This window comes from Kogia breviceps, chromosome 10 (genome assembly GCF_026419965.1).
Source record: "Kogia breviceps isolate mKogBre1 chromosome 10, mKogBre1 haplotype 1, whole genome shotgun sequence".
In the NCBI taxonomy this organism is placed as follows: Eukaryota; Metazoa; Chordata; class Mammalia; order Artiodactyla; family Physeteridae; genus Kogia; species Kogia breviceps.
The window spans coordinates 65,974,342-65,999,455 of NC_081319.1; the positions used below are offsets into that span (position 1 = coordinate 65,974,342).

General features: G+C 35.0%; 1 protein-coding gene across 2 annotated transcripts in view; it reads right to left on the reverse strand.

The window, feature by feature from the left end:
- HCRTR2 (hypocretin receptor 2) overlaps nucleotides 1-25,114 on the reverse strand; it is a 111,603-nt gene that overhangs the window by 29,634 nt on the left and 56,855 nt on the right. For both annotated transcript variants that reach the window (XM_059076512.2, XM_059076513.2), the window contains exon 2: nucleotides 6,148-6,326. In XM_059076512.2, the coding sequence (XP_058932495.1) occupies nucleotides 6,148-6,326 (179 nt within the window). The remainder of the gene's footprint in view (nucleotides 1-6,147; nucleotides 6,327-25,114) is intronic.

Here is a 25,114-nt window from a genome sequence, read left to right on the forward strand (position 1 = left end):
TAGTACAATCATTTTGTTTAATTCATTAATTTACTGTTTATCTTCTCTGTTGGAACAAAGACCAATGGCAGGAGGGACTGTTGTGTTCACAAAACAGTACCTGACACAGTGCTTGATGTGCTTAATAAATATTTTTTTTTGAATTAAAGAATAGTCATAAGCCTCAATCTAAGGTAATATACATGGCACAATCATCTTTCTATATTTTTCTGCCCTAGTTGTACTGATCCCATAAAATGTGAATAAGCAGGTCTCTCTGCTTCTTACATCATGACCTTCCTTGTCAATGCACTGACTGTAGGTACAGATGAGTGACAGGGATCTAAGGGCTGGTCCAGCACAGGGGGAAAGGCTCTGGGTTAAGCATTAGGACCACATATCCATTCTCATCTCCTCCCAGCTAGCTGTACAATATGGGTCCCCTACTTAAGAGCTGTAGGTAAAATGTGGATGGGCTATTGTTTGTTCATTTGTTTTTCTTTTAAATGAGTGAAATGATAGGATAAGATGCTTGCCAACTATGATTCTTTTGATTCTCTTTGGAAAAGGCAGCAGAGTGTGGTTGGAGTCAATTCCACTACCAGTTTTCCTGGGTATGTACCCCGCTGCACTTGCCAAATGCATGATCTTGGGTAAATTACTTAACCTCTCTACACCTCAGTTTTCTCATCTGTGTGAGAATGCATGATAATTGTAGCTGTCCATGGAATTGTAGGAACTGTCAGTTGAGATGTGAAACACCTAGTCCAGGGCTGGTATATAAATGCTGTGTAAGTGTTTGTTATTCCTTATTATGATCATGACATGATGATGGTCATTATACTATTAGTATTCTCTTCTATTCCTGAGCTTGAAGTTCTAGCTTTTAATAGGAACAGACTGCTTTTCAGTGAAGTGCAGTCATAGAAATTACAAATAAAGGTGTAAACTATGCTAAATTCTTGGAGGTTAATTTCATTTTAGGTGTAATCCTAAAGGGATGAACTCTACCAGAGAAGGCTTGATGGCACCTGGAAATTCCTTGGTGCTGCCTCAGAGAGTATTCACACTTCCTTCTCAAATGTCCCCTTCTCCTCCAACTTCCATTCCTTCCGTGAGAACGTGTCAAGCACCCAGGGTGCTTCCATACCCTTGCCAACCTGGGAATAGGACAGTGGTCGTCTAGCTCTGCACAGTTGACTTTTCATAGTTGCTGAGCCAGGGCTATATTTATTCTCTGAAGCAATTAGAAATGTAAAGTGCTCAAGACCTAGTGCTTTATTTTCCATGAATTCTAATCAACATGGGTGAATGGGATAGAAGTAGTGTGGTTCAAATTCTGAAGTCATTTCTATTAGCTCCCTCTACTGTTAGATAGTAATAATCAATTCAAAACAGTGTACTTGAGAGTGCCAGTGTACTTGTCCAGTGCCATCAGTGAGCCAGGGTGCAGCGCCTTCTCATGAGAGAACATGCTGGTTCAGTTAATCGAGCAGAAGAATCCATTGCATGGACCGTTGACCATCAGTGATTTAATAGTTACTGTTTGAGTACTACATCTGCTGGTGCATAATATACTTTAGTATATAGTATCCAATTTACATGATTTTCTTGAAGGGGATATATAATTGCACCTTATCATAAGTGATTATAAATGAGAGTTTTGTTGTTGCTTTTCACTTGTAGGAGTGCACTTCCAGGTGCCTTTTTCATTGAGATTTTGATATTAGCTCAAGTCAACTTGATAATAAATCATTTGAGAAATGAATGTAGTGCGAATCATGAACATTGTGAGTGAAGTGAGATGATGTGAACTTTCTTTTGCTGTCGGTGCTTTATCTTGCATCCATCCTATGAGTACCCTGTGTTCAGGGCAACGTGGGAAGCTTTCTTTGGTAAAGGACTCAGTTTCACGCTGGCATATAGATGTGACAAAAGGGACTCAGAGATCCATGACAAGTAGAAATGGAAATTTTGCCAGATCACAAGTTTGGATGACAGGCATTAATGGATTGGAAGGTGGAGAAGTGTGACTGAGAGTGAGGGAGCCTGTCCCATCACCCAACACCCCAAACTCAGTTGGCTTTAGTTCTACTTTTCCTGGCATTTCCTGTGCAGAACCTCTTCTGCAGTTACAAAAAACTCACTCTGAAAAAGCAGACAACTGCTCCTGTATGTGTGAGAAGAAAAGTGAAATATTTTATTTTTTTCTAGATATTCATGATAATTATTCAGCAAATAGCCCAATAAATGTTAATGGAAGTGGACTTATGGAGTGATTAAAGACACAAAAGGGACATTTTAATTATTTAGCTAAGTTTTATTATATTTGTAAGATTTTTAAGATTGATGAGAGTTTGCTGAAGTCTTACAGCATACCACTCATAAATCTAAAGGTTGCATTGAATTGTATTTAGAAAAAAAGAACATATAAATAATAGGAAATTAGTAAATGTCCAAAGAATCTTAAATGCAACCAAATAACCTTAAAATTTGGCTGGGTGTTTTGTATATGTTTTTAAATACTCAGTAGGACATAAGTATCATATGAGGGACCATTGGTTTCAGAACATCACAATTAAGGGAAAAAAAAACTACTCAAATGATTGGCTTATTGCACATTGACCCTATTCCTTCTATTTGGGAAAATTCTATGGAAAATGGACAATAAATATTGAGAGAATTTGGAGATGTGAGTTATACCAGTGCCTCAATATTTTTGTGCATTTACAACTTTCCATCAAGAAGTAATGTTGAATGAGTTAATGAAGGGGCAGATCTTGTGGTTATCAATAGTTTTGTCCTTGATCAATAGAGAAGAGGATCAACTGTTGATCCTCTGTTGTTTAGTCCAGTTGACTAAACTGGATACTTTATAGAGAAACAGATAGAAGCTACCAAGAGATGAAGATGTTCTTTCAACTGTAAGACTTGTTAAGTTGCGCTGCTGGAAAGAATACTGTCATAATGAACATTAAGAGACACATGCCCTGCATCACTCATGGTTGCACGTTGCTTTCAATCTGTCCTTGCATCCACATAAGAGAATCTGGAATACCTAGTCTATAAGAAGTTATCGCTGTGCATTAGAGCAGGGCTGCACCTATTACAGGGTGATGCATCCCTCTCCATCACCCCACTCTCCATCAGGGAAACTTCTGGTTTGCAGAGAGAACAACTCAGCCAACAAAAGATTCTGGGCAACTTAAGCCATCTTAAAACTTAAGAAGATCCCCCAAATTTCCCCCTGGGTGGTTACTGGAACCAAGAGAAATTTTTAAAAGCTTTCTGGAAGCACGACAGAAATGGTGACATATTAGAATTCTCTGCTATTTAAGATTTTCCCACTGTCTCCACATAAACATCATAAGACCCATTGCTTATGGATTTTTTTCTATGGTGATATTTTTCTCTGTTGCTCAATGTACTATTTCTTTCAAAAAACTTGCTATAGTTTATTGTTGTAACCCACTCATGATTTTCAGCCGACTGACAAAACTAACCTTGCAGTTAAACTTAATGCTTGCAACAAGGCTTATAACTTTCATGGCATTTCCCACTTAGTAGTCTATCAGTGAGGTCTGACCTAAAAATTTATTATTTCTGTTTATAATGAGTCATTGTAGAACTATTGAGGTAAAGATCTCTTTGCAACATTTCAGATCGAAAAGCCTGATTTCTATAATTTCTAACAGTGAGCTATTTGTTGTCTCTCTCAACTTTTGTCTTTCCTAAGACTTAAGTTTTGGAGTACTTTTAAGACCACAGCAAAACTGAAGAGAAGGTACAAAGATTTCCCTATACCCCCTGTTCCCACATAGCCTCCTGCATGATCAACATCCTCCACCATAGTGGTACACTTGATATAACTGGTGAACTTACACTGGCACACCATAATCAGTACACTCTTGATGTTGTACATTTGGACAAATGTATAAGGACATGTATCCAACATTATAATATCCTATGTTATACTGCCTTAAAAATCCTCTGTGCTCTGCCTGTTCATCCCTTCCAACCCCTGACAGCAACTCATATGTTTTATTATCTCCATAGTTTTGTCTTGTTTCCTAATGTCATATTATTGGAATTCTGCAGTACATAGCCTTCTCAGATTGGCTTCTTTCACTTAGTAATAAGTATTTAATGTTCCTCCATGTCTTTTTATTGCTTGATAACTCATTTCTTTTAATCACTGAATAATATTCTATTATCGGGTTGCACCCCCGTTTATTTACCCATTCATCTACTGAAGGACATTTTGGTTTCTTCCAAGTTTTAGTAATGATAGATAAAGCTGCTGTAAACATTTGCATGCAAGTTGTTGTGTGGATGTAAATGTTCAGGAATGCAATTGCTGGATCATATTTTGAGACTATGTTTAATTTTGTAAAAACAAAAAACAAAAATCAGTCTTCCAAAGTGGCTGTAACATTTTGCAGCATTCCTACTAGCAATGAATGAGCATTCCTATTGCTCCACCTCCTTGCCAGCTTTTGGTATTATCAGTGTTCCATAGTATGGCCATTCTAATAGGTGTGCAGTGATAGCTCATTATTTTAATTTGCATTTTGCTTTTGATATGTGATGAGGGACATCTTTTCATATGTTTCTTTGCTACTTGTATATCTTCTTTGGTGAGGTGTCTGTTAAGGACTTTGGCCCATATTTTAATTGGGTTGTTTGCTTCCATACTGTTTAGTTTAAACAGCTCTCTGTATATTTTAGATAAAAGTTGCTTATCATCATGTTTTTTTGCAAATATTTTCTCCCAGTCTGCGCCTTGTCTTTGCATTCTCTTTACATTGACTTTTGCAGATCAGCAGTTTTTAATTTTAATGAATTCAGCTTATCAGTGATTTATTTCAAGCATTAGGTGTTTGGTGTTATATATAAAAAGTCATCAAAACACCAAGGTCATCTAGGTTTTCTTCTATGGTATTTTCTGGGAGTTTCATAGTTTTGCATTTTACATTTAGGTCTATGATCCATTTTGAGTCCATTTTTCTGAAGAGTGTAAGGTCTGTATCTAGATTCACACTGTCCAATTGTTAAAGGAAATCCATGTCTTTTAGAACTGTGGCTCTGTACACCAGCTTGGGAAAATTTTTAAAGATTTTAGAGCTATCATAATATTAATCAGAAAAATATTCTCTGGAAGTGTTTGTTATTAATTTCTTGTAGAGAAACTAGTTATAGGAAAGCTGTTTTCAGAACTAAACAATAAAACATGTAATTCTGATGACCATGACTGAAGTTTACTGAGAACATACTATGTTTTTATAAGGTCATCGTCTTCCAGAGAGTAATCCCTATGCCAAGTGGTTCATATAAATTATCTAAGTAAACTAATCCAACCACCATAGTAGATAGCTATAATTAAAATTATTAATCGTTTAAAATAAGTGAATCTCAAAGAGCTTACATATTTGGCTCAATAGCATATAATCGATGAATGGCAGAATAGAGATTCCAAAGATTCTCTACCAGATTCCTGGTAGTTTAATTCAAAACCTGCACTAAAACCTGTTCCCTGTACTGCTTTGATCATATAGCTCTTGATTTCTCAGTAGTAAATGAGACTACTTATAAAAACAGATAGTCCTCAATTACTTGGACTGGGAAAGGCTGAATCATTAATTTGTTCAAGTTCCTTATTATTATTATTATTTTGCGGTATGCAGGCCTCTCACTGTTGTGGCCTCTCCCATTGTGGAGCACAGGCTCTGGACGCACAAGCTCAGCGGCCATGGCTCACGGCCCTAGCAGCTCCATGGCATGTGTGATCTTCCCAGACCGGGGTAGGAACCCATGTCCCCTGCATCAGCAGGTGGATTCTCAACCACTGCACCACCAGGGAAGCCCCCAAGTTCCTTATTTTATAATCAGAAAATTAGAGATCAAAAAGGTAAAAGGTTTGTGCAGCATTTATTGATGACTTGAGAATTCTGACACTTTATTTTTACCCAGAACTTACCTTGTTAACCTGGTATTACTTTCCTTAAGTCTCTGGTATTACTTTCCTTACGTTTACCAGTTCCTTAAGCAAGTATATTTCTCTCTTAGCTCACTAGGTAATTTACCAAGAGGCCATGACTATAATTGAAAATGACTATACTTTTTTGGTAGTTTCTGTGTTTGAACCCCAAAAGTGTGAAAAACAATTACCTGTAAATAAGGAATCACTTTACAGAGGGATTGTCCAAAGAACCAGGTCTCAGTGATGTCCACTACTAAAGTGGCTGGAAGGCAGGTGATGGTCACGAGCACGTCAGCCAGAGAAAGGTTGACAATGAAGTAATTGGTCACCGTCCTCATGTGGTGGTTCTTCCACACGGCCACACAAACTAATTTGGAAAGAAAAAGGAATAATAACTGTTATGGACTGAATGTTTGTGCTCCCCAGAAATTCATATGTTAAGATCCTGACCCCTCCCCAAAGAAGATGTGGTACATATATACAATGGAATATTACTCAGCCATAAAAAATACTGAAATGCCATTTCCAACAACATGGATGCAACTAGAGATTATCATATTAAGTGAAGTAAGTCAGAAAGAGAAAGACAAATACCATATGATAACACTTACATGTGGAATCTAAAATATGACAGAAATGAACTTATCTACAAAACAGAAACAGTCTCACAGACATAGAGAACAGACTTGTGGTTGCCAAAGGGGGTGACATGGGAAGGAATGGAATGGGAGTTTGGGGTTAGCAGATGCAGAGTCTTATATATAGAATGGATAAACAAGTTCCTACTGTATAGCACAGGGAACTATATTCAATATCCTGTAATAAACCATAACAGAAAAGAATATAAAAAGAGAATGTATATATATGTATAAATTAATCACTTTGTTGTATTGCGGTAATTAACACAACATTGTAAATCAATTATACCTCAATAAAATAGAAAGATCCTCACCCCCAATATGATGGTATTAGGAGGTGAGCCTTTGGGAAATTATTTGGTCATGAGGTGGAGCCCTCATGGAGAGCATTAGCTCCTTATAAAAGGAACTCCAGAGAGATCTTTTGCCCCTTCCACCATGTGAGGATACAGCAAAAAAGCTGCTGTTTATGAACCAGGAAATGGACTCTGACCACTGAATCTGCCACAGTCATGATCTTGGACTTCTCAGGCTCCAGAACTGTGAGAAAAAAAAAAAAAAAAAAAAAAAAAACTTCCGTTTTTTATTAGCCACTCAGTTCATGGTATTCAGTTACAGCAGGCTGGACAGACTAAGACAGTAACTAAACAAAGAAAATAACTATTGATGAGGGAACACCGTCAAGCTAATTGGTACCCCTGCAAATCCATAAATAAATATTGCCAAGGGAGATAATTTAAGGTTGTCCTGTGTTTTCACCAACATGGTCAATATGTGTGAATGCTGAATATATGCTTAAAATCAGTTCGTTTACCTTGCAAGGCATTTTTCAATGGATCATAAGGCTGTGTTTATTTTTACTCGATTTTGAATTTCATTTTCCAGGAGTTAAAGAACAATCTTTGATTTAACGTTCTACTCCTTCGGTGGTCAGCAAATACTCAAGAAATATTTACTGAGTTGAGATGGATTAGGAGTTCGCTAGTTTTCAATGAACTGCAATGTTTGCCTCATCCATGACGTTGACCCCTACCTGCTCCCAAACGCTGCCTTTGGGACTTTTAAGAGATGAAGAGGCTTAAAGACGAAGTCAACAAAAAAAGTCCTTACTATTGCCATATACTGAAGTGGATGGTTCATATCCTTAGGTCGTTTAACCTCAATGACAATCCCAAGGGAATTTATCATTACCAATGTTTTATACATTATGACATCAGTGAGACACAGGAACTTGTTGAGGACAAATGGCTCATAAAACACAGAACCATAGTTACAACTGGGCTTATACACCAAGTGAAGAGCTGGTCTTTCCACCACACTGGCTACCGTCTTTTGTGAAAATGAAGGAGCTATAAAAAAAAGCACATATAAATTCTAGAAACTCAGTCTCTCTCCTTTCTATTACTCTTGATGGCCTCTAAACATCAGCTCAGATGAAACATACTTTCTCAGCCAAGGCTCCCTCCTTTTCCTTCAGTGTATCCCCCTGTGTAAAAGTTGTGCTATCTCATTCAGCTTCTCTTTATGGAAAGAACACATAGTTCTTTAATTCTCTGTCAGAATTATATAGGTGTAAGCACTGCTACCCACATCTATTGATGGGTTTGCTTCACTGAAAGGAACTGTGAATTTACCTGGGGTATCATTATGCTGTCAGAGCTGTCGCGTATGCACCCAAATGATGCATTGATTAGTAACCTTATGCAGTGAAGAAATAAAAGCACATTTGTTAAATTTAAGTCACTGAGTGAATATTCCTTTTTGACAATTATGTACCAGTTTATTATGACTTTCATATGCTGAAAAATGCTTTCACTAGCTCCTGAAGCTGAAATTACCCTCAGTCACCAACAGATGACAATTTAATGAAATACCTGAATTTCTGAGGATTTAATTGTGAAAACTTCACATCTTCCTTTAACTCCAGCACACAAGTACCAAAAACTCAAGTGAGATTTATTAGGATAAATCATAGTCTTTATTATCCAAAAATGCTGCTGCTGAATCATTTATTTCTCAGAAACGCTTGAAATGCTCTCACTCTCTCTCACACACACACACACGCACACGCACACACACACACACACACACACATCTTAGCAGTCGACTAACACATTATCATGGCTTGTTATGAGAAAATTGACAAAAAACATCACACTTCTGATCCTTGGTCAATAAATGGTCCAAATGGTGCAATTTGGGATCTAGAAAAGAAAACAAGACTTAAAAAATACAATCCTTTCTAGTTTGACTCCCAACTCTCCCTATTTTGGAGGTGAGGAATGGCAATGATGGGAGAACAGTGTTAATGCATGATGTCTAAGCAATGTGAGAACAAGTAGATTCTCAACCAACACTTCTATAGTATTTACTATGAGCCACATCCTGTTCTAAGCAATTTAAATTATTAATCTTCATAATAACACTCTGAAATGATTATTGTTAATATCCCTGTCTAACATGTGGAAAACTGAGGCTTGGGAGGTTATAGAACCTACAGTATGAATAGCTAGTAAATGCCGAGCTTAGATTTAATCTTATAAACTATGCATGCCATTCTATTATATACCAGCATCTATCGTTGAAGCAGAAGGTGGAAGGCAGCTGCCAGCCTTTCTTTGGCAGGACTTTAACAAACATTCATAAAATTCTGGAATTGGAGATCATTCAGTCTAACTTGATGTATAAATCAACTCTGCAGTGTTCCTGGTTCATTCTACTTGCATATTTTTAATAGTAGGGAATTTACGACTTGCTTAAGCCCTCGACTATATTTTGTTTTGACTTTACCTACCAGCAAATTCTTGTTCATGTTGAGTTGATATCTGTTTCCCTTTCAGTTCCACTCATGGGTTCTTTATTCTTTCCTGGAACCCAAGGAATAAAGCTTATCTATTTTTTTCTGCATTTTTCCTGTATTAGTTTCCCAGGGCTGCTTTAACAGAGTACCATAGGTTGGGTGCTTTAAAGCAACATAAACTTATTGTCCCACAGTTCTGGAGACCAGAAGTCCAAAATCAACGTGTCAGGAGGGCCAAGCTGCCTCTGAAATCTGTAGAGAAATCCTTCCTTGCCTCTCTTGCAGCTTCTGGTGGTTTGCTGGCTATCGTGACCTTCCCTAGGGTGCAGCTCTGTAACTCCAGTCTCTCTCTCCATCATCACATGGTGTTCTCCTACCTCTCTGTATTCACATGGCATCTTCTTATAAGGACACCAGTCATATTAGATTAGTGACCCACTCTACTCCAGTATGACTCATTTTAACTCAACTAATCATATCTGCAATTACCTTATTTCCAAATAAGGTCACATTCTGATATTCAGGGGATTAGCACTTTCACATATTTTGGGGGAGACACAATTCAACTCATAATAGTCTGTCCTTTGGCCCCTAAAATTTGTGTTCTTCCCACATGCAAAATACAATTCACTCCATCTCAATGGTCCCCAAATTCTTAACCCATTTCAGCATCAACTCTAAATCCCAAATCTCACCTACATAGTATCTAAGTCAAGAATGGGTGAGATTTGGGGTATAGGCCTTCCCAGGGCAAAACTCTTCTCCATCTATGAACCAGTGAAACCTAGAAAACAAGTTATCTACTTCCAAAATGTCATCATGGGATAAGGATAGGGTGATATTTCCATTCTAAAGTGGAGAAATTGGAAGAAAAAGCGGGTCACCAGCCTAAAGCAAGTTTTCAAGTCAGCAGAGCAAATTTCATTAAATTTTAAGGCTTAAGAATAATTCTCTGGGGATTGATGCTCTTTTCTTCTAGCTCAACCTATAACAGTAGCCATTCAGATATTTGAAGACCACATCTATGACCATTCCCCAAGCCTCTGCTTACCGAGGCTAAATATCACCAGGACGCTCATGTGCAATGCAGGGTTTTGCATCTCACATCACCCTGATCCCTTTATTCTGAGAACACTCAGATGATCATTGATGGCTCTAAATGAGCTATCTGCAACTGCACACATGTTTCCAGCTGTGGTCTAACAAGGACAGAAAAGAACAGGGTGACTGCTTTCATTAATATTTCTCTATTAAGACAGCCTGAGATCTTGTTACCTTCCTTAATAGTCAAGTCACACTTTTTTTTTATCATACATGTATACAATTACTAGAAATTGGTTCCCTCATGTAGATGTTTCTTTACCTCTAAATCTTAGGGAGAAAAAAGAGAGGGAAAAATTAATATTCTAAAAAACATTATTGGGATAATTGGAGAAGTTTGAATTTGGACTTTATGTTAAATAATATTACTGTGCCATTTACAATATCTTAAGTATGGTGTTTCCATTATGTACATTCAAAATACTAAAGCTTATGACTATGCCTCTTCCCCAAGACTTTGTTTCTCTGGGTTAAACACTGGCAGACCCTTCCTACATAATAGCAGGATTACCTGTCTCATGACCCTGGTCTCTTTATTGTGAAAATGCTGCAGATTACCAGCAGATATCTCTGAGCTAGCTATCCAGAACTGAGCACACATCTTCAGGTGCATATCTACTCAGTTTGGGTTGAATAAATATCCATTAGTTTATTCATTTCCCTATTCAAAATATTAAAGATATAAGGGAAACAACCTTCTCCTGGTAGCACATCAAATTTATGCTGTTAAATTCATCATCTTTCCTTATATTCTCTTCCTGGACTTTATATCTCCCTGAAATATAACATTCTTCCTTTTTCTCCCCGATACCTTATGTTTAAAATCCCTCAGATATTTCTTACGTCTATAATTGTCTTTCTATTTCTTTTGCAAATACCTAGTCAGATTGTGGTAATAATTAGCTAGGATGTCGCAATTACCTCCTAATTGTTGGTCCTGCACCCTGCCTCTCTTTACTCCTATTCATTTTATCCAGTGATACCATTCACTCCAGTTATATTAACTCTTTCATTTCAATAGGAGTCTCTCCTTTTCTTTGGAATTAAGTACAAAATCCTCAGGTGGCCACCCAGTTCTCATTGAAATTTCCCTCTATGTCTTGCAATGCTGCCCATAAAATACTCAGAGCTATAGGATAAGTTTGATATCTCACTTTATAGCAAACATTCCATGCCAAGAGATTGCTAATGCCATTCCTCCTTTTGGAAATGGCCACACTCCATTTCAATCCTCTTTCCAACAAATTAAATCCTACCTCCCAAAAAACAAACAAACAAAAAAGCAAAAAAACAAACCAAACAAAAAAAAAATGGTTTCATGAAATTTCTCTTAATAAGCCTAACTCAACATGACTTCTTTCTTTTTTAAAGCCATATTACACCATAAAAAATAATGAAATAATGCCATTTGCAGCAACATAGATGGACCTAGAGATTATCATACTATGTGAAGTAAGTCAGACAAAGACAAATATCATATTATATCACTTATATATGGAATCTAATACAAAATGATATAAATGAACTTATTTTAAAAAACAGAAACAGACTCACAGACTTAGAGAATGAACTAATGGTTACCAGCAGGGAAGGGTGACAGGGAGGGATAGATTGGGAGCTTGGGATTAACACATACACACTACTATATATAAAATAGTTAACAAGACCTACTGAATAGCACAGGGAATGTATATATAACTGATTCACTTTGTTGTACACCTGAAACTAGCACAACATTTTAAATCAACTATACTCCAATAAAAATTGTTTTTAAAATCAAAAAAAAGTTTAAAACAAAGAAATAAAAACATATTACATGTTGTACCTTTCCTCGTCATGAATCACATTCTAAAATTTTTTTGGACTATTATGGGTATTTGTATTTTTTTCTCTTATTTTTCTACTGGTTCAAAGGCTCTTTTTCATTTTGAGATGGGCTTTTCCTTTCTCTTACTCTTCTTGGTTTCGAAAGCTTTTCTCCCAACACAAACACTGCCTAAAACTTACTTTGCAATAAATACATATTCATAACATAGATTTGTTCATCCACTTGTAGCGTGTTGGTGCCTTTGGTATTGTACATTTACCCATGAGGTTCTTTAAAAGAAGAGAAAAAACCCAGTGGCTGAATGGAGCATTTATTTTCCTCATTCCATTTGAGTAAGGCCTGATATTTGACAGAACTTGGCTCCCTGCCAGTTATTTTCTTGGCTCTCAATTCCCCATATACTGCCTTCTGATGAGCCTTGGCAGGATGTGAGACATGAACTTGGTACTATTTTTGAAATCGGTTCTTTGAATGATCATGAACCACCAATGTTAAAGTTATTTTGTGGTTAGTCTGCACTTACAAGTCTGCCTGCATTAATCAGGAACAAGTGAGGAATGGTTGTGCACGTGGGGGTGAAAGGTGATGCCAGAAGGCAGGGATGCAGATTGAATGAAAATCCACCTTGAACACAGATTTTTTGAAAAAAAGACTTTTGAGATACAGAGGTGTCAAGAAGATAAAAGTCCATTCAGTCCTTCCTCCTTCACCCCTCATTTGGTTCATCATCTCTTCATCTGTAAGAATCTGATGATGTATAGCTCCCATCTTTGCTCTGCAGGACCGACAGATGGAACCTGACTCCAGCTGTATGACAGCATCTGTAGTCTGTGATGCAGAGAGAGATTTAAAACATAATATAGAGATACAGTCTTTAAACGTAACCTGTTATTGGATGTGCCAAAGATTAAACTGACTTTCAATTAGGAAAATAAAATATTGGTACAATAAAACCCTTTGCAACTTCAATCTGCACTTATGATAAACTGGTTTTTGTTTTAGTATCTAACACACTGCATATGGACAAAGTGAATTTCTCTCTCAAATCAATCCTTGCACTTGGAAAAATTTAACCTAAGGTGATATCCTGTTAATCTGTTGATGAGATTTCATCTTTTATTAAACATACACTTAGGTCTTAAAATGTCAACTAATAATTGATATTATAATATCAAGAGGAGTCTGTGCATGGTATATAATTAGAATGTTACTGAGCATCTCGAAAGATCTGTACTAAATATATCCAATTATTTTAAGCATTTTCACATTTATTTAATTTTTCAACATTAAAACAAGGTATAGGTGTTAAGTGACATAGACCAGATACAAAAGGACAATGATTATATAATTCCATCTATATGAAGTACTTAGAGTAGCCAAATCCCTTAAGACAGAAAGAAGAATGTGGTTTCCAGGGTCTGGGGGAAGGGGAGAATGGGCTATCATTGCTTAAGAGGAAAGAATTTTAGTTTTGCAAGATGAAAAATGTTACAGAGATAAATAGTGCTGATGGTTGTACAACAATGTAAATGTACTTTCTGCCAATGAATTGTAAACTGAAGAATGGTTAAAGTGGTAAATTTTTAATTGTGTATACTTTATCACAATTTTAAAAACCACTTTCCATGAGAAAAGGAGCTATAAAATGGGCAACAAAATTTTTGACCCAACAGTAATATTCCTCAAAATTCCTAAATACAGAATGAAAATTCCAGGGGACAATCTTAATTACTCATTTTATGATTTTTAAAAAAACTCACGAACAGCTAAAATAATTAAAGAAAAAACAATTATTCAAATATACCTCAGTTCTAATGGCAGTGTTAAGGACAGCCAACACATGATTTTTTAATATATATTTAAATTATTTCTTTGTGAAATCAAAATGTTGTTTGTAGTAGGTTGTGATATTGTAATTTAGATAGTGTCTTAAATGATTATGCAATGTCTTGATTGTTCTTTATTTAATCTACATATGTATGTATACAGATATGCAATATGATAATTTCTTGATTGTTATTTGTTATATTAGCCATATAAAACATGTCAGAAAACAACTTTAAAAAATACTGTAGTTCCACCTTTTGCCACAAAGTGTCAGTGAAAGACTTTGAAAGTGCTTACCCTGTCACTTAAGAGGTGAGTTTTAAATGTTAAATGAATTGTAATATCCTTTATAATGTATAAGTAAATACACCTGTTTCAAGTGGGATATTCTAGACCAAAAAGAATCCTTAAGAAAGGATAAATTTGGCTAACGTCTTTTAAGTTATGTACAAATGAATGAGTCAAGATGAAATACAATTATTTTTCTAAAGGAAAAACAGCAAAAAAGCCATTGAATACACATAGAAGGTAGCCTCTATTTAACTCTTGTGAGGAATCTATCTTGAAAGCAGGAAAAGATTCATCCAGAATCATTAAAGAGTGTAGATTTAACACATAGGAAAGTTGACTATTGGTGTGGTCCTCAAAGGGTAAAACAAACTCTCCATGAAATCCCCAGGTATTTTCCTTTTTCTCATCTTCATTGTACCTCACCTCCTTGGCCCCCCTTACTGTTACTTTTGCTTTCTTTTTTTCCTGGGAAAATATACCAATAATTCCTGACTCAGTCTCCCATCTCCACCCACACATCTTAGCAAGGTTGTCTACAAATCTCTCTGTCTGTGCTCTGAAGAGCAGCAGGCAAAGATGACACTACTTTTCGTGCAAATCTGACAGATGGGACACTGTCAAGAAACACTTCAGTGCTGTGAAATGAACTCCCCCCCAAAAGTTATCTAATATTAAGCGAAAGAAAACTTTAGAAAAGTTATTATAGAAGCACAGACAACAATGTTCTGAATGCATTTCAGTTTTTGTTTCCTTAAGAAAATATAAAAGTCTACAGTCTGACAAAAACTTTCTCATTGGCACCTGCTCATTATTTTAACATAGGCAGGAATTCTCATGCTGATACCAATGAGGTAGTATGGGGAATAATTACAATACCACAACTAATAAAACGTCTGGGAAGGGATTTTGAAAGACAGGGTCTTCACACAGGCACAAATATACCTGGAGAAACGGCATAGAAGAAGGTTATAAAACAGAAATGCAAGAGAGATGGTAATTCATAGGAATCAAGTCCAAAGGAAATTCTTTGGAAGGGAGAGTGGAATGGTAGGCTTGACTTCTGCTGTCTCTGAGAGGCAGAGGAGGGCTCAACCACAAATGGTACCAAGGTTCTGAATGGGATCTGCCAGAGACCAGAGCATCACTGATGTTAATAGGTTTCCCCAGGCCTTTGAGGTTGGCCTTTGTGGAAGATGAGGAGGGAGGAAGTCTCCAGAGTCTTAGCATCTGCAGTTCTATTAATGGCTACATCTAGTAGGCATCAAAGGAATTTTTCTGGGGTGGGGGGAGTATAAACTTCTTGGTTACCTATGTCTTTTTACTCTTTACAGGTAAATAACTATGAATGTTTGTTCCCAGTTCAGCCTCTCAAAATTCCATCTGGATCTCTATCCTGTCCTCAGAGCTCTTTAGGGACATATGGTCAATCTTTGTCTTGGCCCTTTTGCTTTAATTAGCACATATAAGTGACCTATCTTTCCCCTGGCACTTGACTTCTATTTATCATACTGCCTGCAATGAACTTAATTTTTTGGCTTCCTTTTTAGGACTATTTTCCCTCTTTCACTCCGTGTATATCTTCAGTCCTCCTGTCTTTTTCTTCCATGTTCTTTTCTTCTTTGTTATTATCTACTCTCACAACTTCAATTCTCATCCCTAGGAGACTAATTTCCAAAGTTATAATTCTAGTTATTGGTTCAGTCTTGCTTTCCACAACAAAATTTCAAGCTACATTTTTTTCATCTTTTATATATTTTGTCTTTAAATTCACACTCAACTCATGATTATAAAATGTATACATACCAAGTTAACGCATTTTGACATTATCCTGAAGATTAGGGAGAATCAGTGAAAGATTTTAAGCAAGGGAGTGACAAGACCCCATTTCTATTTTCTAAGATGACTTGGGAGAATGTGGAAATTATAGATGCTCTTAAACTGGAAGCAGAGGAGCCCATTTTGAGACTTTTTAGAACTCCAAGGAAATAAGGTGAGGACAAAAGAATGGGGAAAAATGAGTGAATTCCAGAAATAATAACGAAGTTGAAATACAAAACTGTGGTGAGTGATTAGATATGAAGGTGAAGAAGGTAAGAAGAATGGAGTATGATTACCAGGTACATTGCTTGGCAGGTGGGGAGATGATCCTATTGCTCACTGAGTTATGAAATAAAGGAGAATGAGGCAGCTTCATTTGGAAGCAGGGATAGAAGATGAGAAATTCCATTTTGTGTATGTGAGTTTGAAACACTTGTGAGTTACCTCGCTGTCAGTATCCATTTGGCTTTTGGATGTATGCATCTATATTTCGGGAGATATATTTCAGTTACAGGTCCATATTTGGGGTTTATCAGAATAGCCATAGTGTTTAAAGCCAGTTGAGTGGGTAAGGTCAACAAGGGATAGATTAGAGTAAGAAGGGAACAACCTAAGTCATTTCCAGAGAATTGTGCAATTTCAGCCAAATAGTCTTGGTTGGCAAATATCCAAAGGTGCCAATTTTCTCTGAAGTACTAAATATTACAGGACTGAATGGTACATTGGTTTTACTATTAGAAAATAGTATACAATTCTGGTTATGACAGATAAGCTTGCTGCAGAGCAAACCTCCCATCCAAAACAACCATAGAGTAGTTGGAGTGTCACACATGTTTTTACAACATTGGAAAACTTATGAGGGAGTGAGGACTTGAAGGGCCAATATCCTGGAGAAAAGGAAAGAAGACAGATGTTCACTGACATTCAGCACCTCTTTTCTTCTCAAAGCTTTTGGCAGTTTGCAGGCACTAGCTAAGGGCTGAGAGTAAAATGTAGCAGCCAATAATATGAGAAGTTGAGCAGGAACTTGTACAGTCTTGTTGAACAGAGGGCATTCATTCAATCAACCTGAGGTGAACAACCCTGGCTTTCAGCAGCAACTCCAAAGAGCAAACTCTAGCAGAGATAAGCCTGAAGGAGACATGCTCTCCTAAAGGATGAAGTCCAGCTCCAAATACCTTCACTTACTGACTGTATAGAGGTTTTCTGTCTCAATACTAACAACCTGCCAAAGCAAAAGCAAATTCTCTGTGGAAGAATATATATTATCTAGAGCATCAAATGATTTCATCCAAATTTTTCATATGAAATGTCACTCATTCAATAGAAAAGTTATCAGGCAGACACAAAGGCAACACCAAAAGACCAAAGCCTATAGGAAAAGAAAAGAGGGCTTCCCTGGTGGTGCAATAGTTGAGAGTCCGCCTGCCGATTCAGGGGACGTGGGTTTGTGCCCTGGTCTGGGAATATCCCACATGCCGTGGAGCGGCTAGGCCTGTGAGCCGTGGCCGCTGAGCCTGCACGCCTGGAGCCTGTGCTCCGCAACGGGAGAGGCCACAACAGTGAGAGGCCCGCGTACCACCAAAAAAAAAAAAAAAAAAAAAAAAAAAAAGGAAAGAAAAGAATAAAGCTTTCAGAAATGTTAAAATAATTGGATTAAAAAGTTCAAGAAATTACGTGATATATGTAGACTATTAATGAATAATTGAAAAAATATTTAAGGGGAAACTTTAGACCTCAAAAATGTTTTAACTGGAAACTCAACAATGGATTCAATAGAAGATTAGATGGATAGAGCCAACCAGTAGAACTATCCAAATTAATAGAAAAATATTCAAACTAAACAATACAGAGAAAAAAATTGAAAATGCAGATAATAATATGAATAATACATGCTTTAAATACTAAAATACATGTAATTGGATTCTCAATATGTGAGAAGTAAAATGAAGCAGAAACAATATTTAAAAATATACTAGCCAAGGAGAGATGTTATCTAATAATTTTTTAAAACTAATTAAAAACCAAAAGTAGAGTCCTGTGACATATCACTAGAAACTTCATTCCAGATTAACATTAGAAATTAATCAATATTACCTATATCTTATTATTCAACATTTTAGCAATTATTTTAAAGATGAAATAGAAGGGCATATTTGTTAAACTTGAAGATAGCACATAACTGATAGATATAGTTAATATTTTGGGTTCCACATGACTCAAAAGCTCTTGCCAGGCCAGAGCAATGGGGTTAATATAATATGAGATATCACAAGAATAAATGTAACTCTGCATTTAAGATCAAAAGCTGTTTTAGGTATATTACATTTTACCAGGAAAAAAATAAAACTAATTAAAGGCAACTATACACAGATATGTGAAGTGTCACAAATCTCAACCAGGATAAATATAAGAGAAAACTACACACAGTTATATTTTAATAAAGCTTCTGAAAACCAGTAACAAAGAGAAAAATCTTAATTCAGATAAAAAGCGTATCACCATCAAAGCATAATACTGGGATTAACAGCTAAATTTTCAAAAGAAAAAAAAAAATCTAAAGTATAACAAAATGTGATTTTCATGCTGAGAGTAAGAACAATTTAGAATTGTATAGTCAATGAAAACATACCTGATAAATGAAGATGAAATAAAGTTCTTTTCAGAAAAACAGAAGATGAGAGAATTTGTCAACAACATTCTCAAACCAGAGAAAAATGAAAGGGAGTTAGACAGAAAGAAAATGATCAGTTAGAAGTACAAAAATGAAGAGAGGAATGAAGAATAATGGAAATTATAAATATATGAATAAATATCAATTATGAATGGCTAAATAAAATAATAAACATCATCATCATCATGTGTTGTGAGGTTTAAATAACTGTAGTGGAAAGGAAGCAGTGGTAAACAGAGTTAAGGCAGTGTTCCAAGTTTATTTCAGTGTTCAGAAAGTGTTAAAAATACTAATTTATCAATACAATAAAATGCATTATCAATGACATATGTTTTCATCACTAGGGAAATCTCTAAAAGAATAATAAGTGAATATGTAACAAGCTAAAGAGGAAAGCAATAATAATTTTAAAAGATAAAAGGCAAGAAAAAAATTGAACAAGGGGAACTAAAAGAAAGCAAATGAGATGACAGGTATAAACACAAATATACCAATAATTACATTAAATACATAGGAACCTAAAACTTCAATTAAAAGACAAAGGTTATTGGGCAGGATTCAAAAAAACATTCAATCATATACTTCTTTAACAAGCAACATACTTTTAATAAAAGGAAGCAACAAAATAGAAAATGCAAGAATGTGAATATTAATTTAAAGAATGATGGTGTAGCTAAATTAATTTTGGACCGAATTTTAAAACAATTCAAAAATTTTAAATTTAAAATTTGGACAAGATGTTGAGGCAAGAAACATTACTAGAGCTAAAGAGGGAAATTTTATAATGATGAAAGGATCAATTCATTAGGAAGATATAACAATTCTAATACTGCAGCCTCAACAATATATGAAACAAAAGATGATACAACCAAAGTGGGAATCATAGAGGGATATTATAATAGATATTTCTAAGTAACAGAATAAACAGACAACAAAATCCATTTCAGATTTATGTAATTAACAAACTTTACTTAATATATTTATAAATCTTAATCTATATCTATCTGGAATATTATACCCCAAACTGAAGAGTACACATTATTTCAGAGTATGTGTCATACTTGGACAAAAATTTACCATATTCTGGAATATAAGTAAAGCTCAACAAACTTTAGAGTATGGAAATCACAATGGATTTTTTAAAAATAATTTTTATTGGAGTATAGTTGATTTACAATGTTGTGTTAGTCTCTGCTGTACAGCAAAGTGAATCAGTTATACATATATACACTCTTTTTTAGATTATATTCCCATATACGTAATGGATATTTTAACGGAACTTGGTAGAATTAATCAAAAATTCAACAAAAATATTGGGAAAAACCCACAAATGTTTGAATTTTAGGTAATGCACTCCTAAATAACTCATGATACTTAAGCTAAATTACAATACAAATTAAATTATTTTCAAATGAATGATAGTTAAATACAAACTATCAAAAACTATCCAAAAAACACTATCAAAATGAAGCTAAAGTTATACTCAAAAAATATGAATAATCTTAAATGAATCTACTGAAAAACAAAAACTGAAAATCAGTAATATAATTATTTATCTCAAAAAGTTTAAAAAAGGAACAAAAAGTAAAGCAGTAAAACTAAAGGAGGTAGAAATAAATAAAGAATAGAAATAATGAATTAAAGAAGAATATGCAAGAGCTAGAACCAAAAAGTCAATTTTTTTTTTTTTTTTGTGAAAACTAGTAAAAGTATTAACTTCATAGTAAGATAAATAAAAAAACAGAGAAGTCACAAATTTTGAAGTCAGAAATAAAATTGGAACTTTACTCACATCTTTTTATTTACTTTTGTTTTTAATTGAGGTATAGTTGTTTTACAATGTTGTATTATTTCTACTATACAGCGAGGTGACGTAAAGTTTACTCACATCTTATGCACATTAAAGTATAGAGAATGTAAGAAAAATGTATGTCATTAAATTTAAAATTTAAATGAAGTAGACAATTTCCCTAAAAATACAGCTCATCACAGCTGATACAAGAAAAAGAAAATCTGAGGTGCCTTATATCAATTTAAAAAGTTGAATCTATAATTGGAAAAAAATTTTTCCACAAAGAAAACACCAAGTCCATATGGCTTCTCCGATGACTTCTTCTGAACATTAAAGAAATAAATTTGTTTTTCAAAATAACCTATAGAATTAATGCAAAGTGCACACTTCCCAATCTTTTATGCAGACAGCAAATGTGTTGATACAAAAGACCTGAAAAGGATATTTCCTGATCTAAGGAACTCTTTTGAAAATAAATGCTAAAAGCTTAACATATGGTCACATTGTTTTTGAAAAAGGAGGCAAGAATATACAATAAAGAAAAGACAGCCTCTTCAATAAGTGGTGCTGGGAAAACTGGAAAGCTACATGTAAAAGAATGAAATTAGAACACTCCCTAACACATACACAAAAATAAACTCAAAATGGGTTAAAGACCTAAATGTATGGCCAGACACTATAAAACTCTTAGGGGAAGACATAGGCAGAACACTCTATGACATAAATCACAGCAAGATCCTTTTTGACCCACCTCCTAGAGAAATGGAAATGAAAACAAAAATAAACAAATGGGACCTAAGGAAACTTAAAAGCTTTTGCACAGCAAAGGAAAATATAAACCAGATGAAAAGACAACCCTCAGTATGGGAGAAAATATTTGCAAATGAAGCAACTGACAAAGGATTAATCTCCAAAATTTACAAGCAGCCCATGCAGCTCAATATCAAAACAACAAACCACCCAATCCAAAAATGGGCAGGAGAGCTAAATAGACATTTCTTCAAAGAAGATATACATGTTGCCAACAAACACATGAAAGGATGCTCAACATCACTAATCATTAGAGAAATGCAAATCAAAACTACAATGAGGTATCACCTCATACCAGTCAGAATGGCTATCATCAAAAAAACTAGAAACAATAAATGCTGGAGAGGGTGTGTAGAAAAGGGAACCCTCTTGCACTGTTGGTGGGAATGTAAATTGATACAGCCGCTAGGGAGAACAGTATGGAGGTTCCTTAAAAAACTAAAAATAGAACTACCATACGACCCAGCAATCCCACTACTGGGCAAATACCATGAGAAAACCATAATTCAAAAAGCTACATGTACCACAATGTTCATTGCAGCTCTATTTACAATAGCCAGGACATGGAAGCAACCTAAGTGTCCATCGACAGATGAATGGATAAAGAAGATGTGGCACATATATACAATGGAATATTACTCAGCCATAAAACGAAACGAAACTGAGTTATTTGTAGTGAATTGGATGGAACTAGAGTCTGTCATATAGAGTGAAGTTAAGTCAGAAAGAGAAAAACAAATACCATATGCTAACACATATATATGGAATCAAAAAAAAAAAAAAAAAAGGTTCTGAAGAACCTAGGGGTAGGACAGGAATAAACATGCAGATGTAGAGAATGGACTTGAGGAAATGGGGAGAGGAAAGGGTAAGCTGGGACGAAGTGAGAGGATGGCATGGACTTATATGTACTACCAAATGTAAAATAGATAGCTAGTGGGAAGCAGCCGCATAGCACAGGGAGATCAGCTCGGTGCTTTGTGATCACCTAGAGGTGTGGGATAGGAAGGGTGGGAGGTAGATGAAAGAAGGAGGAATTATGGGTTTATATGTATATGTATAGCTGATTCACTTTTGTTATAAAGCAAAAACTAACACACCATTGTAAAGCAATGATACTCCAATAAAGATGTTAATAAAAAAATAAAGAAATGCTAAAAGCTTAAACAAAACATCAGCAAAACAAATCTAAAGGTATGTATAATAAGAAAAGTCTATCCATCATTACCAACTAGGAGCTTGTTTCAGGAATATAAATTTGGTTTAACATGCAGAAATCACTCAATGTAATTCTTAATATTAACAGAAAAATCCATAAATTCTATATGCTGTCTCAATAAATGGAGGAAAACCATTTGCTATAATTCAGCATCCACTAATATGTTTGTAGCACACCAGGAATAGAAGATCTCTTCCTTAGTTTGAGAAATACTAGCAATAAAAAATTTCACTAATTCTAATAGTCTCTCCCTGAAAGATCAGAAATGAGTAAATGATTCCTCCCAATGTCCATTTCTATTCAGCATCATGCTGGAGCCAGTGCAATAAAGTAATAAAAAGAAATAAAAGTCATAGAGGTTAAAAAGAATGCAGTAAAACCTATTACTATTCATAGAGGGCATAATTTTGCAAGTAAAAGTGTGGAAAAATCTCCAGATGAATTATTAATCTTACTAAATGAATTCATCACATTTACTGGTAGTACACACTATACAAAGTACACAAAATCAATATACAAAATAACAACACAATATATAAATCAATTTTTTCCTATAAACAAAAAAATAACTAACTAGAAAATGCAATTTTAAAAGATACCATTTATAAGAGCATCAAAAATATTGAATATCTAGGAAAATTTTAATGAGAGATGCATATAACTTTTCCATTGAAAATCATAAAATATAGAAATATTGAAAAATAATCTAAAGAAATGGAAGGATTAAACCATATTCATAGAAGAATGAGTATTATAAAGATGTGAATTTTCTCTAAAATTATTGCATGTATTCTATGCATTCCCACTCAAAATCTCAGCATCGTTTTGGTGAAGACTGACAAGCTGATTTTAAAATTTATATGAAAATGCAATGGGCCCCAAATAGCCAAGATGATATTGAAGGAGAACAAATTTAAAGGATCACACTCGACCAGCTATCAAATCTTATTATAAAGCTTCAGTAAACAAAACAGTACAATATTGTCACAAAGAAAAATAGATCAAGAAAACAGAATTAAAAGTTGAAAAACTGACCTACACATATATGGACTCATGATGTATGGAAAAGAGGTCCTTCTGCATTATGAAAGGATTGCCTTTTCTATAAATGGTTCTGAGTAAATTGATATCTACATGTAATAAATGAAATTTGGTTGCTACAGCACACTATACACAAATATTAAACTCAGGTCAATTATAAATCTAAATATAAAAGATGAAAAATAAATCTCCCATCATTATGACTTAGGGGTAGATAAGCATTTCTTGAACAAATTCCCTCAAATATATTAAACCTAAATGGAAAGTTTGATAAATTAAACAACCCTAAAGTTAAGGTACATCAAAAGAGTATGAAAATAATGCCACAGAGTGAGAGAAGGTATTTCTAACACATTTATTTTTAAAGGTCAGTTTGCATAATTTTTTCTTACAGTTAATGGGTTTTGTTGTTACTGCTGCTATTGCTTTTATTGCTTTTAACTTACTTTTTATTGAAGTATCACACATGTAGAAAAATGAACAAATATACCGCCAGACAAAATGTACACACCCTCAAGACCAAGTGTATACAACATATACACAACTGTACACATGGTCTTAAGTAAGACCAAGAAATAGAATATGACCAGAATCTCAACAGCTCTCATCACATTTCCTTTCCACCAATGTGTGACCAAAAGCAAACCTGTATCTTGATTGGTAACACCATAGACTATTAGTTACCTCTTTTTAACTTTATTTAAGTGGAATCAAAATACATGTGTTATTTCTGACTTCTTTCTCTCACCATTATGTTCCTGAGTCCTTCCTTGTTGTATGTATAGCTGTAGTTCTATAATTTTCCTTCCTGTATAGTGTTCCAATGCATGATTAGATTATGATTTACCTACAATCCATGGACATTTTTGTTGGTTCTAATTCAAGACTATTGTAAACAATAGTCTAGTAACATTTTTATGTGTGCCCTTTGGTGGACACATGTTTGGGTTTCTGGTAGTTATAGATCTGAGACAAATTGCTCTCTGAGGTATGCATATGACCACTGTTAATACATAGTTGCCAAAATGTTTTCCAAAATGCTGGCTGCACCACAGTTCTTAGTCTCACCAGCGGATGTGAGTATCCTAGTTGCTCTATGTATTTGCCAATACTTGGTAGTGTCAGTCTTTTTTTATGTTAGGTATTTTATTGAGTCAAGTTTAACATGTTCATTGGCCATTTAGAAATGAAAGAGAACATTACTCTCCAGAATTTTTGTCATTTTAAGGAAGTCTTATTAAAAATTTTATGGGGCAATTTGTTGGCTACTTCAGGATGTGATTTCTTTTGGAAGTAACATGATGGTTCTCTGTTTT